This window comes from Microtus oregoni, unplaced genomic scaffold (assembly GCF_018167655.1).
Source record: "Microtus oregoni isolate MIOR12 unplaced genomic scaffold, Mior012 000015F_ref0000493, whole genome shotgun sequence".
Taxonomy (NCBI): domain Eukaryota; kingdom Metazoa; phylum Chordata; class Mammalia; order Rodentia; family Cricetidae; genus Microtus; species Microtus oregoni.
The window spans coordinates 9,127,531-9,144,184 of record NW_024543074.1 but is presented as its reverse complement, the minus strand read 5'-3'; the positions used below and the strand labels follow the sequence as shown (position 1 = coordinate 9,144,184).

At 44.0% G+C, this 16,654-nt stretch overlaps 1 protein-coding gene across 1 annotated transcript in view; it reads right to left on the bottom strand.

Moving 5' to 3' along the window:
- Positions 1-16,654, bottom strand: part of Ankfn1 (ankyrin repeat and fibronectin type III domain containing 1) — a 148,688-nt gene that overhangs the window by 31,336 nt on the left and 100,698 nt on the right. Inside the window, exons 12-15 of the mRNA XM_041665598.1 lie at positions 14,718-14,933; positions 5,547-5,713; positions 2,797-2,947; positions 1,119-1,287 (exon numbers count right to left, since the gene is read on the bottom strand). Coding sequence (XP_041521532.1) covers positions 1,119-1,287; positions 2,797-2,947; positions 5,547-5,713; positions 14,718-14,933 — 703 coding nt within the window. The remainder of the gene's footprint in view (positions 1-1,118; positions 1,288-2,796; positions 2,948-5,546; positions 5,714-14,717; positions 14,934-16,654) is intronic.

Below are 16,654 nucleotides of genomic sequence, written 5' to 3'. Positions count from 1 at the left end.
TCACACTGAGGCCTTTGGGAAGCGGTATGGTCACTGTTGTTAATCATGTGACATAGCAAAGGTGTGGTAAGGCTAAATGAGTGCCAGCGTCGTACAGTAGGGGACCCAGAATTGTCTAATCTCTGCGCGCCTGCTTCTAGCTTCTCTTAGGACGTCTCCTACCTCTGGGGTATAGCGGTGGCCATTCATCACCCTCTGGATGTCTTAACTGCTCCGAGCGAGGGCAACCAAGAGGCCTAAACAATCTATCCCAAAGACTTAAGTTCTGATTCAGATGCCCAGATCTCAGAATGAAGTTTCAGTCAATCACCTTGTGTGTTTCTAAATCTGGTGGTTTGGGAGCAGTCAAAAACCAGGTCTGCCTCCATTCTACCCACCCACTTGCTCAGCCACCCCCAAATTGGGCAATTTATTTGAATTGAGGGAGCCCTTGCTAATTGCCTCTTATTGGTCTGTTACAAGATGAAGCACCGGAAAGGAGACAAAGCCTCCCTGTTCACATTCTCAGTGGGCAGCGGGGGTCTCTGCAGAAACTGCAGCCAGGCTGTTCAGTTTGAAAGCGAGGACATGATCGGGCACCATCCAGATTCCTTACATTGAGGCATCCTGGGAGAGCTTGTCCATTTCTCCAATTGTCTAGGCTATTTCGAGTCTATTTAACAGCAATCTGTTTATTTAATAAATCAAGGCTATTTGTTGATATTTTTTTTTGCTCCAAGTTATATAAACTCTACATATTAATTTCATTGTTATTCTTTCCCAGTTAGCTGTGAGAGGCTGGGGGCATAGCACGGACACATGTTCACGAACACATCATTCTCGTATTAATATTCTAAGAAGTCAGGAGGGAGGCAGTAAGTAAGTCTGATAACTGAACTTTCAGTTGTGGAATTCCTTCCTCTCCACTGGGCCTTCGCTAGGTTTCAGTAATCACTGCTCAGGCTAGTCCCGGAGCCTTGCTTTTGCTCACACTTGTACACAGTTCTAGGAGGGGTTGTTGCCAAAGCCATCATGTGATTTACTGACCCTCCATTGGGACAAGGGGGAACAGATACTACTTTGTGATTTTATTATAAGGAGGCTGGGTTAGCATTTCTAGGTGAAACAAGCCACTATACCTAGTTCAAAGATCTGAAGAGGGAGGTTAAGAAACCCTGAGTGTGGGGTGTAAGGATTATTCTGTCCTGGGGCTGTACAGACGTCGTCTGAGGCAGGGAGCAGGAGAAGAAAGGACACATTGTGACCCATTTCCAACACCTCCTGTGTGTAGAGGCGGAAGTTCCTTGCCTGCAGAGGGACACGCGCGGAGGAAAAGTAGAAGAGTTACAACATGGCACTTACATAAACAACACCAAACCAGCATAAAACATCTAACAAAATTACACAACTTCAAGCTTGGAATTTTTATACAACATAAATATTAGGGTTCAGCCCATTTAATAATGCTATATAAAATCAAGATTTAAGGCAGTAATGTTCCACATAAACTCTGAAAACAACATTTATGCTTCTTATAAAAGCAGAAAATGATTGCATTCTGTGGTCTTTTCAAAATGATGAATATAATTACACGAAGCAACAAAAATGGATTGAATTAAAAATCCACTAGTTTCAATTTAAGTTGGTTAAGGGGGAAAAATGTAGTTTCTGGCCAAGGACTGAGAAAAATTTACAAGTATAAAAAAAAAATGTCGTATGCACTGTTATGCAGTTAAACAGCCTTCTCCCAACATGTATGTATAGCCCGAGTCACCAATGAAATACGAGCTGCTTCAAACCTGCTAGGTCCAAGAAACCCTTTAATAGAACCTACTGTCACAGGGTGAGCTGCTGTGTTTGTTCTTTTTCTCCCTGTGAGCACGGGGCCACCCCCTCAACAACCCAGTGTCTCCCCTAGTGCCTTTAGCATCTCTTGCAATTTGGTCTCCGTCAGCATTGGCTGCTTTGGACTGGCTGTGAAGTATAGACTTAAAATCGGCAGAACCCTAGTAGAAGGACACTTCTGGAATTTCTGACTTATCCCCCTGCGTTTGTGTGGCCAATTTGTAGCCCTTTCTCTTATTAAAAGAGAACAGGCCCACGCGGTAATGATCTCTCCGAGGCAGGATATGCTTGGTTCTCTGGGGATCTGTGTTCGTGTCGTGGTGCCAGGCGCAGGGATGATGAAGAAAGGCATAACCAAACACACAGCAGACAGCCCCACCCGTGAACCCAGCATGCTGCTAGCTTGTATTAAACTACTAGACAGAGCACAACACATTTCTACTCCTCATATGCTCCCAGTTTCCCTTGGAGTTCTGACTTGTGGAGGAGAGATTTGCATATTTGATTTAGGTAACGATTTTGTTAATAACAGATGACATGAAACCAATCAGCCATTGTTCTAAATCCCATGGTTATCCTTTTGCTCTTAAATCGTTTGTGTATCTAACTATACCACTTTCATTTAGGCATGAGTATATGTATATATCCTCATGTTCCATGCTGTTCTGAAGCCGAATCTTGGTATCTTTCAGGGTAGGTTAGAGGGTGTTTTGCTGCTTGGTCAAAGTACACCATACTGGGGTCTGGAAACCTTGGAAGAGGTCGATATGAAGGAACAAGAGGAAAGGAGCTGGAGCACAGCCTGGGTCTAGTTGTAGGCATTAAATTCAAAACATGCATGTATAGGCAGAGTGGTATTTAAATAAACGACAATAAACATACGTAAATATATATGCCTCTTGAGTAGGTTTTATGATATAACTCAGTTTCCATGAACCATAAAACGCAGATAAATAGGGGAAAGCCTTGTACCTGGTGGAGAGGTATATTGGTCTGCTTCAGGAGAGCCTTCACTGCCATCTGGAGCTCGGAGAAGAACAATTGCATGGGGCAGTCAGCGGTATGATCCACACTTTCCATAGATTCCGAGCCAGAAAGCTTTTGGATCCACTCCCACTCCTCTCTGTATGTTGAGTCAAGTTCAAATTAGAAATAAAAGAAAAAGTTCATAATACAGTTCAGAACTTTCTTGGTGTCCAGAACCCCAATGATCAGTCCTTGGTGCTTAAAATGCAAGGCTATTTATGAAACTTGAACCGTTTGCTACCTAAGCGGCGTTCACAGGGGCTCTTTCTGATTTCAGCTTAGTTCACCTATCAAAGCACCTGCACCTCTGAGCAGCAGATCAAAATGGCCTGCATGAATCAGCCTTTGCGACTGAAGCTCTCAGGTGTTGGTTCTGTTCCTGACTGCCTTTGTTTTCCTGCCTCTGTAAACCCCGAGAGTCTCCATTTTACCACAGGGGTATCTGCTGGTTAATTCCACAGTTGGCTAACCACAGGACCCCCATCCCACTCAGGTAACAAACCACACGGCCCATTTCAGCCCTGGCCTGTTGTCATCCCGCTGGCTATTTTGCTTTCGTTCCCTTTACAAAAACTCGAGGAGACTCACAAACAGGAACAGCAGACAATTACAATAAAAGGAACCAGGGGACACACATCACTGCTTCCTTCCTCTTCCCAAGCCAGTCATCTGTGGCCTCATTCTGCATACTCTATAGTTCTTCCTAATGAACATTTCCAACTGTCAAGCAGAAGGCAAGAAGAAAGAATGGTGGTGGGGGGAAAGAACGTCTGGTTGGTCCCCCAAAAGCCACGCTTCTAAAAGGGCTTGAAAAGATCAAGGTAAGTGCCTCCGGCAACACTGTTTCCACAGGTATTTTGCACAAGTCTCTAAGCACGTTCTCCTTCTAGCTCTGCAGGGAGCAGTAATGGGCCCTCAAGAGCAGCCTAGGCAGCAAAGGAAAGCCTTCCTCTTCTTGGTGAAAGGGTCAGTACAGCCTGGGCTCCAGTCTCTGGGTCAGAAACCAAGCTGACTGTGCTGGAGGAAGTTCATTAAAAAAAAGAAAAAGAAAATGAAAAAAAAAAGCAGCAAAGCAAGAGAAACAAACAAGTCAATCACCAAGCCCACGCGCTCTCTCTTTAACCACCCTCTTAGAAGAGTTTCTGTTTTTAAGAGATCTGTTTCATTTCAAGCCTCATACTGGACAAGACTATGGAAAAATCTATCATTTGTTCCAATAAGAGAGAGAAAGAGAAAAAAATCAAACTTAAGTCCTATTGCAATTTGGACATACTTTTAGCTTCACAACCAATTGAAATCCTTGAGGGCCTACTTGGGAATGATTTCCCCTTTCCCATCACTGATACATAACTAGATGAGAGGTTTATGATTAGCACAATATACACAGACTCCAAAGGACACTAAAATGGGGTCTGGAACCAAATTAGAAAATCACCAGTAAAGAACCACACTGCCACTAACTAGTCAGTGTGGGCTCTGAAGGGGGGTGGGAGGGTGGATAGAAACTACAGAGTGAAGGCTGGTGCAATCTTTGGTACAAGCGAGTCTGGGTCCTTGGGAAGAGAAAGTCTGCTGATATAATTACTAAAAGATGGCAACTAAGACTTTATGACACAAATCCAGAAACAGATGGAAATGACTGTTGCCCAGTCGACTCACAAACGAGCCCTGCTGTCTTCTGAAAAGGACTCTGAAGATACTAGATGTTGATTGTTGAAATGGCCGCCAGAGGGCAGACTTAAAGTCCGGGTGCAATTGCTAAGCGAAAGAAGGGGCTATGGTGGTCAGAGAGTTCTCAACGAGACCACCACATCCCTTGCTCCTCAAGCATCTTCTCCATTGCCTTCAGTAGTGCTTATGCAACCCAGTGAGACAGTGTACTTACTAAAGTCTTGCCATTGCAGAAACCAAATTTCAAAGGGCCATGTTTGTTTTTGTTAAGCAAATACACACTTGTAAAAAAAATTTGAGAGTTTAGTTTGTATTCTGTGAAACCCAAAGAAATCTGGAGACTTTTGCTTTTATTATTATGTATTTCTTTTTTTCCTTCATTGTTATGTTGAGCACAGTTCAGTTCATTACAGCAGATGAACGAGAGGCCTGCCATTATGGTTAGCGATAAACTTGAGCCCGATTACCAAAATAGGCAGCTCTCCCAAAACTAACAAAGTCAGTCACCAAAGTCAGCCAAACCAAAGGAGAAATTTCTGGAAGTTTGGGCCTTGTTACTGCTTTCTTTTCCCAGAGAATTGTCAGACATGTAAAAAACATAAGAAAGTCCGAAAGCTAGGGATTTGGGAGAGGGTAGCGTGAAAGTGGGTGGGGCTTCTTTAGATCACGGAGGAGCCGTAGCTCCACTAAATGCCATTGTCTTTGGTGATGCCAAACACGAAAAGCACGGAGAGCACAACTATTTCCAATGGTGAAAAACGACGGTGGGAACAGTGCGCAAAGACAAGTCTTTGTTGGGAAACCGGTAGAGCATCACTGCTTGCACCCTGAGTGAAGCAGAAGGGAACCGTGAAGGTGCGGGGCCTCCCTTGAATGACTGCTCTTCCCAGTTGACCTTATCCCAGATACTAGGACTCCATCGTGTTGCAGATCATCTCCCCAGAGATACTCCACTGGTTTATCTAACACTCGACTTTCCTTTGGACACATTAGACCAAAGAAAATCCCAACTTTGGACCACTTACTTGGAGATGTTATTGTTTTCACGGATCTTCACGTGGCAGAGAATGTTGGGCAACTTTTGGGTTACGAGCACTTTGATCTGATCCACAGAGCTACATAGCTTTAGGTAACCCAGATACAGCCCAGGGGAGAGACGCTGATGACTCCTTTTATGATAGGAGAGTATGTCCTGGAGGGCAAAGAGAGAAAAAAATGAAACCAGATGGTCATCTCACAAGGCTGCCTCACAACCTGTTCTTCAAGGAACCCCAGGCACCGCCATGAGTAGCAGGGAGGTGCTAAGGTTACAGCTAGTTTTATCTTCAGGAAAACGCCTTCTCTAAGTCAGGTAATCAATTTTTAATATATGTTTTGAATGTTTTCTTTTTCTCAGATTTCTTTGCCAAGGCTAAGTTTGTGAATAGGTTGCTGCTGGCGAGGCAGATGATAAAGAGAATTTTTTTCTACCCGTGTGGAATCTATCCTCAGAGGGCTTATAGCCTAGCTGTGGAGAAATGAACATTTGTTTGTGTAAACGCTGACAAAAACACATTATTCGTAATTTCAGGATAATTAAGGTAGGAAAGTCTAAAGAAAACCATTGAGAAAAGAATCTAAGTAGAAAACAAAATGTGTGATTCTTTATCTCAAAAATGAAAACAACTTAGCTCCAAGTGGTTCATTTAATTTTTTTTTCAACCATTAATAGTTAGGTTGTATTTGTAGTTCCACACTAATTCCAAGAGTGGAGAAAGAATGAGTCAAGTGTTGGTTCCTTTGAATGAACATTTTAGACCCCATTGTATGGTAGCTGATGACACTTCTCATATTTGACTGTCCTGGTGTCATTATGAAAAAAAAAGAGCAAGTTTTACAAGGTATTTGAAGTCTTTGTATTCTTTTCCCAAGACCTTTAAAATGTTGCTAAGCAAGCCATGTCCTTAAGGAGCTCTTGTTGATGTATGCCCTTCAGTCATCCGCTGTCCTACCATGTCTGGATTCTCAGTGCTCAATGGCGTTGCAAAGAAGTTGATTGAGTCTCCTTACTAATCAGCTTCAAAAATTTATTCTACCTCATCTTTCACGAGACTAAAACATTGTCTGAGCGACTTTGTATTATGTTGTCATAACAAGCGTCCCGCAACCTTCGAAGGCTGAATGAAGTTGTTGCTATGGCTGGGTGTGCCAAGTTAAGCACAATTATATGGTTGGATGGGACTTTGTTTACTGTAATCAGTTCTCAGGGAATTTTGTGGGTTCTGACTTTTGTCTCTCCGTGTAGCTGCCGACGCTCAGCTAGCTGACAACTGATATTCTCCCCTTCCCCACTCCCTCTGTCAGTAGATTTATCTATGAACTGCCTTTGGGGATAAAAAGAGAAAGTTATGTCACATAACTGATTATAGAGAAAGGTTTCTGTAGGTTGCATTTAACCTGGCTTTCAGAGAGGATGTATGACCACAAAAAGTGCTAAGTAAATGAGAGGACAGTTATGCTAATTAGCCTGATTTCATTATTTCCCATTGTATACATATATAAAAACATCACCTCGTACTCAGTGAATGGTTATAATTATAACTTTTCAATTAAAACAATGTTAAAAAAGATGAATAAAATTTTTAGGAGAGCAAAATAAAGGAAATCAATTTTTACCACTAAACATAGGGAAGACAAGAATTAAAACCAAAGCAGACACCTGAACCTGCACAGAAATCATGGTGGAAGAGGAAGGAACGAGGCTCCCTGGACAGATGCTCTCTGAAGGAATGGGTTCCCCCCTGTAGAACCCTCTGTCTGTAGTGTTGCATGCTCTCTCCTGTCCACGCATGCACTGAGTACCTTTGAGGTGCTCGGCACTAAAGGGAACTCTTGGCCCTCAGGTGAACACGTTGCTATGCTTCCTCCAGGGATGGTGAGAAAGACAGGGGAGCTAACAGATCACCACACTGGGCCCGCTTCAGTTTTGGTAACAGGGCAGCGAGGTATTTGATGAACTTGTCTTAGATATTTTTTTTTCTCTGTTTTTCTTTTTGCACCTTCAGGAGTTAAACCCAGATCCTCCTACATACTAGCATGCTCTGCCACTGAATTACACCCAGCTCCTTTGTTTTCTTCTTGAACTAGACAATGAAATTAACGATAAGGCTGATTTTTTAAAAAATTCCTTTCTGCCAGAAATATTTGTGTGTAAATTAGTATACAACGTGGAGGTCAGATCTCTAGGACAGAATCACAGACGAGAGACAAGCACTTTAGGGTGTTCAGCAGGACAAAGTCTAAATAACTTTCAAAAGGCATTCGAAAAAAAAAAAACAAAATAGAAACAACATCTTATGATCAAGAAGGATACTTATTAATACAGGGTGGGTGAGTCTGGTCTTGGTAGTTTTTCCCATGTCTCTTCCAAACAGATCATAGGTAAGTCCGGCCACAGTTAGTATTTTGGGAAATTAACGATGTCAAAGGGTGATAAATGGTTAATGTGAGAAGGAAAAACAGAAGTATTTGGATCAGCTGAGTTCAGTGCTATGTTCCCTAGGGGTGCACGAAGATGCGGCTGTAGACCCCACAGGTCATTATCTCTGAGACCGCATGGAGTACTGAAAAAGTCCCCAAAGACTAGGAAAGGACAAATATGCCCATCTTTGCAACAGAAGCGGGAGAACACGGATGTCTCTTGTAATTAAAGACCTTCAGATTATTGATCTTTGGGGGACAATGAGGAAGCACCAGCACACCATCAATTAGCCAGGGAACCCCGAGGCCGTGAAGAGCAGTCAGTGTGGCTCTGCGAAGAGAAAAGTCCTATAGACATTTCGTTTCTAATAGCAACAAAATAGGGGTCGCAGATCAGGGGGAAATCTCCAGTGTAATCTCTTTCACTAGATAACGGGGGGGGGAAGAGGAGAGTCTTGACCACATTGCCTTGACAAGCCGAACACAACTGGGTGGAATATTTGTGGCTAATGAAGATGGGATGGGAATGATGGAGAGATTGACTGAGAGCCCAGCAGGGACTGCTCCCCAGGGCCAGCACTTTCAGCTCATTTATTGACATTCTGGACAAAGCAAATCAAGAATGTGCCTATCAAATTTGTAGGTCCAGAGTTTGGTGTGGTTTCGATTTTCTGGAAAACAGCAAAAAAAGTTATGAATGACCCAGGACATTGGAAACATAAGCCTATCATAATTCGGGTTGAAATGTAATAAGAAAATGTGCTTGTAAAGACTCAAACCCAACGGCACAAATATAGGATGGGTAAGGAAGGGTGTTGGAGAAAAAAACATGTGGAGGTCAGAAGTGACCACAAGCAGAATGCGAGTTAGGAACAAACTGTGGTTACACGCAAACCAGCACCACTCTGGGGTGGAGTCATTCACTCTTTCGTTCAATTTTTTTTTTAAAAGAATGTTACTGAGCACTTGCTATGTATTTTTGTGTCTTTACATAGTCATTTATCCGTTATTAGTCAGAATGTTTTTGGAGCCTGAAAAATGAATTGGAAGAGAAAGCTGTCTCATTCACATAATCTAAAGTACTAGACAGACCTCTAAGACCAAAGTGAACGCCTATCACCCGAGTTAACCCCTACCCTGCATTTCCAGGCTCAGCTTTCCATCATTACTGTCCTTTGGGGTCCCCTGTCTCTAGACATGATTAATCGTTTTTCCCTCCCCAGCACTGCCCTGATTGCTGTCTCCTGGTTTCTGTTCGTGTGGTACTGAGGAAGGCATCTCAGTCTGGGGCACGCAGAGGAAGCCCCCTACCACTGAACCGTATCCTCAGGCTCCTCTCTTACTTTGGTTTCTAGATAGGTACTCAGTAACTTGCTTAGGCTGGCTTTGAACTCACTGTAACCCACATACGTCTTGAACTTGGGAGTCTTCCTGCCTCAGCCACAGTAGCCTTGCAGGTCTAGCCCCGGGTCTGGCTCTTTTACGGGACACCTACTGATGTGTCAGGGATCATGCGAGGTTGTTGGTGGCATTGAGATGAGTAAGATGTAGCTTCTCCTTTGTGGAACACACACGGCAGTGTGAGGGAGAAAGCTGTGAGCCAGGTGTCTAACCAGCCTAAGAAAGTCCATATGAAGATTGATAAAGATTGTGCTAGGCCTGGTGTGAGCTCAGGAGAGGCCGAAGCTGCCCTACCAGCTGCTGCCTCCTTGCTTTGCTTTGTGTTCTCTCATTTAATCCCCCCCCCCCCGACTCTCTCCTTTCTCTGGCTTTTTTTTTCTCCATCGGATAAACTTAGCCTCCCCCCACCCATGGCTCAGCGCAGTGCCACCTCTTCGGCAATGTTTTCCCTGATATGTCTAGGCAGAATTAGTAGCTGCTTTGTGCGCGCTCCCATAGTGCAGTGTTTGTGTGGCTATCGGGCTCTGGTGTAACTCTGCCTGGTAGTGCCTTGATTTGTTTACAAGTCTGTCTCCCTCCCTTGACTGAACTCCTTGAGAGCAAGGGCCTTGACTTGCTCAGTTGATTTTCCTATAGCACCTCAAAGGGAGCCTGGCACCTCGTTGATGTAGCAAAAACATGTCTGTGAAGGATGGATGTGGGGGAGGGAGGTCTGGGCCTGGGTCTTGCTGGTATGGGGTCTGAGAGTCCTCTCCCCAGTCTGTCCTCACTGGCCAGTTCTCTTAAGGGCCTGCTAAAGGACCAAAAGGCAGCTGCTTTTCCAGGAAGTCCAGGACTTTTACTTTGTGGAGTAAGGCATGGAAGCCAAGGCATGGAGGGCAGGGGTCACAAAGGAGTGACTGGTGGTCACTGTGCGTCCAGGACTAATTAGACCACAATTTTCTGAATTGTTTTATGTTTTTTTTAAAAAATAGAGAAGCCTTACTCTAAATTCTGCATTTCCAACTTCTTTTTTTAAAAGGAGAACATGTTTTGATAATGGTGTTCGTGCACCACGGTGGGCTAGCGCTGGCTGAGGTTACCCTCTTTGTATAGAAGGATGTCTATAGATTAGTGTGGTCTCTATGACTTCCACCATTTCTTTTACACTGAGGGTAACTCATAGATGTCTTCTTCATAAAACATTTAACTCAGTGGTGTTTAGTATATCGACAAGGTTTGTAACAGTGAGTACTAACATCCAGGCCTTTTAAATCACTCTGAAAAGCAGTCTTGCACTCAGTGGTCAGTGGTGTTTAGTATATCGACAAGGTTTGTAACAGTGAGTACGAACATCCAGGCCTTTTAAATCACTCTGAAAAGCAGTCTTGCACGCACAGCCATCGTCCCCAGTCTTTCTGCCCCGTGTCCCCAGGCAGTCTGTCTCATTAATCTTGCTTGTTATAGATAGAGCATATGAATGGAGCCCCATAATCTGTGATATTTTCTATGTGGCTTCTTTTGCTTAGTGTGATGTTCTCAGGGCTCATCGAGGCTGTAACATGGATCATTCTTCATTCACTTATATGGCTGACTAATTTTCCACCACATGGCTGTATTCTGTTTTGTTCACCTCCTTAGTAGCTAGTAAAGATTGGAGGTTGTTTAGATCCTTTGGTGTTTATGGATAGTGCTTATAGTGTGTACCCATATGGGCGAACTCAGCCTCTTCTTACTTCTATCCCAGCTAGTTTGTTTCCAGTGGTAGTGTGCTTCCCTTTTGATAATTGTGCTAGATATTGTGAGAGGTGGGAAATAGGTAAGGGAGCAGAAAAGGTAGAAGAGGTATGTGTACTGGGCATCTAACGGTGAGAAGCCATGCCTAAAGAGGGGAAGCAGAAAGCTAGGTGGTCAAGTTTCCATAAGACAGCCTGCGAAGAAAGGAGGCAGAGAGCATGGATAGTCACTCAGTGGAATGGGAAGGGCTCCAGGCTAGGTATTGGGGTGTGGGTCTCTCCTTGTTTTTGGGTAATGTGACATTGTCAGGCCATTTCCTTGAAATGTGTATCTTCATATATGGCCTGGACACAGAATTATTTAGCCTTATGGCCTTTCATGAGAACCCAATGATAGCTTAGATGTGGCAGGTCTGAATAATATAATAAACATGTGTGAGATTAATGCACTTAGATAACACACTCCCTGGAGGGACTCCTGAAGGTCATAGTTAAAGTAAGCATTATCCACGGGCAGCCTTCTTGTTGGAAGGACCCTCACTGCCACTCAGTTTGCTTAGCAGGATGCTATTGACCATAATACTTCTTTTACTTCTCAAGCAAACAGGATTTTTCTCTCCTAGATACATGAGAAAGACCAATTAGGAAGGCCTGGACCTTAAGAAGGTAGGGGGTTTGAAGAGTTGGGTTTCGAAGCTCACTCGGGTCCCCAGGGATTAATAAATTAGTTATGGGCTAAGATGTTGTTGAAGCCTTTGCCTGTTTTGAATATCCAGTTGTGAACTGTATAGGTTTTGTACAGCATTTCTTATTTTTAAGAGAAGGGAGATGGCGTGATGGAGCACCTCAAGGGATGACTGGCCAGGAGCAGAGGTCTCCACAGGAAGGTGGAGGAGCTGGATTGGAAGTGCTCTGAGGGAAACCTAGTATTGCTTTGGTTGTCTTAAGTGGAGAAGTGCTAGGAATCGTGAACATTTGCTATGTTCCTTACTCTCTGATGTTGATGTGCTCGTTTGTCTCCTCTTCATCAGAACCCTGTGAGGTGGGGTTTCCTGTACAAGAGGAGACAAAGGGCTGAAAATAACTCCCTTTGGCCACAAAACTGAAGGAATGGAATCGCAACAATACCCAGTCACCGTAGTTTCAAAGGGATACAAACCTCAGCCACACTAGCTATTCGTGTGCACCTTAAATAGCTAACTTCCTTTCACTCCCGAGGGGTGCCTAATACAAGAATGAGTCTGCTCACCACTTTCCCTGGCCCAAACCAGGACAAAGTCCCACATGGCAAAGGTAACCTTAATGGTCAAGGCCGATAGCTCTGGATTTGATTTGGTAGAGCTGACAGAGGGTGGGAGTATGTGTGAAGAGGGTGGGGGCGGGGAACGCAGACACACTCATGGCTCCCCTCTTCACCTTTTATAAGCAAGTGCTAAAAGAAACATTTAAGAAATTGAGTTTTTACAGGGTGACTAATACACTAATCCCCTATAGGGATAAACTGGGGCCTGGGCTACCTTTGCTCCTAGAAACACAGGCCCCAGCAGGATATAATACCTGGTTTCTCCTAGACTTATTACATAAAAAATGTGTTACAGGTGCAGAAAAATTCCAATCTGGTGAAAGGTTGTTAGAGAAGGAGACCAAAAATAGAGGCAGGCTCAGGTTTCCACACAGATCCAAGTGGAAAATTCACCCCCGCTGACTGGCGCATTCCTGCTTGATGTCATTCCCACCAAACCCTCTCCCTTCTCCCCGCCCCCGCCCCCCCCCCCCGTCTCTTTCCCACCTCCCAAGCAGGTCTTGTGCTGGACAGGAAATGGAGAGTAAGACTCTTAGGGTTGGTAGCCAAACACTGAAGACCAGAGACATAATTCTATCAGGAGCGGGCTTTGACGACTCAACATGAAGGCTGAAGTAGACTTTGGTGGTCCTAAGATAGCTAGACATGGAGCAATAAGGAGCCTCAGTCTCCTCTTTCAAAGTCTGGAGGCCGTAAGGCATCCATCCCCATGTGGGTCTGTGTGAAGCAGGGCTCTCCTTCCCTCTTACTCAGACAGGATGAATTTGTAGCTATACATCCCATCGTGGCTCAGTACAGATGCCGCCCCCAGCTTCTCTACCCAATTCTATCTGATGGATTCTATACACTCAGTGAATTTAAAAAAAAAAATGAAAGAAAGAAAAAGAAGCAGCTTGAAGTTCATGTCACATGCGAGTCTGTGTGCCATGTGGGTAGCCAGGCCTGTGGCTAGTGCTGTTATCTAGCCCGGGTCTGCATGTAAGTTGCTCTGGCTTGAAGTTTGGTGGTTACTGGGAGCTCTTGTCTTCCACCTTCACGAAAATCCTAAGTCAGTATTTCCTAAGTCTCTCCCTTGTATCATGGAATGTAACTGACAGCTGAAAGAACCTCCCCCCGCCCCATCAGATGATCTTGAGTTGAACTCTCAGTTTGGGCATTTTGTCGCTATGTGGCTAGGGCCACATTCTGTGGCCTTCATCCCCTGAGCCTAATGCAGTGTCTGGTCCATTCTTTCAGAAAAAGAATATAGGGCCGGTGCGATGGCTGAGCGGGGCAAGGTGCTTGCCTCCAAGCCTGAGGTCAATCCTGGGACCTTCAAGGTAGAAGGAGGGAGGCGATCCTTACAATTGTCCTCTGACCTCCACGTGGGCACTGTGGCATACTCCCTCTCCCTCATAAAGGGATACTACAGAGAAAGAACATAAACTTTTAAATATCAATTGCTGGGTGCCTTGAAAAGGAATTGCCCAAGTGAAGGACAAAATGGGGCCAAAGCTTCATTAATTGTACTCATTCAGCCTCTGTGTGCCACCCTGTGTCTCGTAACTTCTTTGAGACCCATTCCTAAAATGGACTTAATTGTGTCTCGCTGTCTTGTGGGTATTAGGAAGAACAACCAAGTATAAATATGTGCGTGTGATGCCGTACCCCTGGTACTGTACTCTCCATCCTGGTACTGAGTTAATTTAGCCTCTGCAGGTTGTCTCAGGTCTTCTCACTGACTCATCAATGTTCAAAAGTCTGAATCTGAATTGTACTCCATACATTTTGCATTTTGATTGCTTGTTTCTCTGACTGGTAGAGTCTTGCAGGGCTATGGGGCCTTCAGGAGATAGGACCCGGCTGTGAGAGTCTTTGGAGGTTATTGGTCTCACCGAGGCCCTGGTTCTGGCCACTCCCTGCTTCCTGGTTTGTGACAACACGAGCAGCTGTTGTGTCAGGCTTCTGGCACCCTGTGAGTCACTGTGCCATGCGTTTCCATGCCATGTTGTGATGGACTGTAACACTCTGAAACTGTGAACCGGAACAAACCTTCTCCCCTCATGTTGTTTCTCTGGGTGATATTTTGGTCATAGTCATGGGAAAGTGACTCAGACAATTGTCAGGGTATTTTCAGAGTACCTACTCTCCGGATTGCTTGATCAGTTCCATGCATAGATGGAAATCAATGAAAGTAACCCACAGCATCATTGCTCTCTGTGGAACCTCAGGACTCGACCGCATCACCATACATGTGAATGGCTCTTGGCATATTGTATTAGAGCTGCTATAAATATCTTAGAACCCAAATATCCAAAAATTGAAAAAGTCCTACATACCTGAATGGTTATTAGTAAAATATCTAAGGCGGTTGGCTCCTCAGGAGTAGATAGGGACTTCCTCTGGCTCTGCAGCTTTGAGATCTGCATCCATTTGCCATTAAAAAAGGAATAAAGCATCTCCACTTCTCTGATGGTGACTATGAGGATGTTGCCATGGCGATCTTTAATGGGCTCATAGTAAAGTCTTCCCAAGTTGTGCGTTCCAAGTAAATTCTAGAAACCAACAGATTGCTGGTAGCTTAATTGATAATTGTAAAACAGAACAACAAAACCACAACACAAGACACTGAAAACTGCCGGAATTCTGAGGGGCTCTTCGCGCTTTGCAGACTGAGACCTAACGTAGGTGGCCTTGCAGCAATGCGCTTAACAAAAAGCTCAAAGAAAAGTCTCCACTGTGAGCCTGCAGAGGTTATAGCAAGAGGCACAGACGTTATATTTTTTTAAGCAAATTCAATATCTGTAAATATCTTTTGCCCACATAGACACACCAGCACGTAAACCTCAGTGACCAGCACTTGAAGAGAATCCCAGATGTTTTAAAGAAAAATGTCTGACCTTTCAAGTATGCTGCTTGTGGAGTTTTCAAGAGATCTACAGTAAGCTAGTATGAGGCGGGGTTGTTTAAAATGAAGAAGTGAATTGACAATGTAGCACATTGTACGAGGTCTCCTGATGACTGTGCACTCCTTGCAAGGTTCTTTAATCAGGAGGTCGGCCTGGCTTGACTTATCTGCATCTCAGGGAGCTCTGTTTACTGAAAGGTTTGTTGAAATTGCTTAGACACGCTGTCAACAGAGGCAGACAATACTTTTAGAAAACTCAGATGGATGAGGCCTTAAATATGAAGGCGCGGAGGCAGGACTCATTAAAAGAAAGAGGAATTGTATAAATAGGAAAGGGGGTGAAGATCTCTAGAGCCAAGAGTGTTAGATGATTAGAATCAAATCCCATACAAACCATTGCAGAGTTCGCGTATGTGTGTGCATGTGTATGCGTGTGCATGTGTGTGCGTGAACTCACATGAATGACTATGTGATGACGTGTTTGTGTGAGAGCTGGTATAGAACTGGAATTTGTAAAAATGACAAGGTTGACCTAAAAATAAACAAGCCAGCTGGTTAGTATTCAAATCGCAAACTCTGAAGTGTTTGCTCATTGATTGGTGACTGTGTCTTAAGCCTTTTTTTTTCTCCTTACCAAAACCAGACATGGAACGAGTAAGGAACTTTATAAGTAATTATGGACAAGATTCATTTGGTAAGATTAATTTTTAAGTGACCTAATCACTCAAAATTTTCTCTTCTAACAAATTACTCGTAAATCATAAACGCTTCTTTGGTAAGATTTTTAGTCTACATCTCTGTAGCGCTGTGGTTTTGTATAAACACTTTATTATATGAGCAGTTGTGCCTGTGAACTGCCATACCAAAACAAACAGGAGGGCAAGGACTGGGGTGGCTGGTTTGTAGTGAGTGACAGTCTTTATAATGTAGTCCATTCCAAGCCACCTAGGATATGACAATACGCTTCCAAAGTTGAAGATTTAACAGTTGGTTTCCCGAGCCAGTAACGAGCTGGTTCTAGCACACCACAGCTATTAAGACTCTTGCATACAGGTGTTGAGTCTCAGGACTGGCTACCATTCATTAACTATTAGACTGTTTCCTTTCTCTGGTCCCTAGCTTCACCATCTTAAATGAAAGGCCCTTACAGTTGAGGCACCACTTGGGCTAAGGCTTACCTCATAGAGTATCCAGGGGATTAAATCAAGCAATGCATGAAAACACGTTTTACAGACACTCAAGCTTGCTTCCCTGTTGAATATGGAATTTTAAAAATCTGTTGTAATTCAAATCCCCTCCTGGTCTCCACCTATATTTTCTAGACCCAGCCCAGTTCCAGATCCTCCGGGAAGACATTTCTAACTCTGT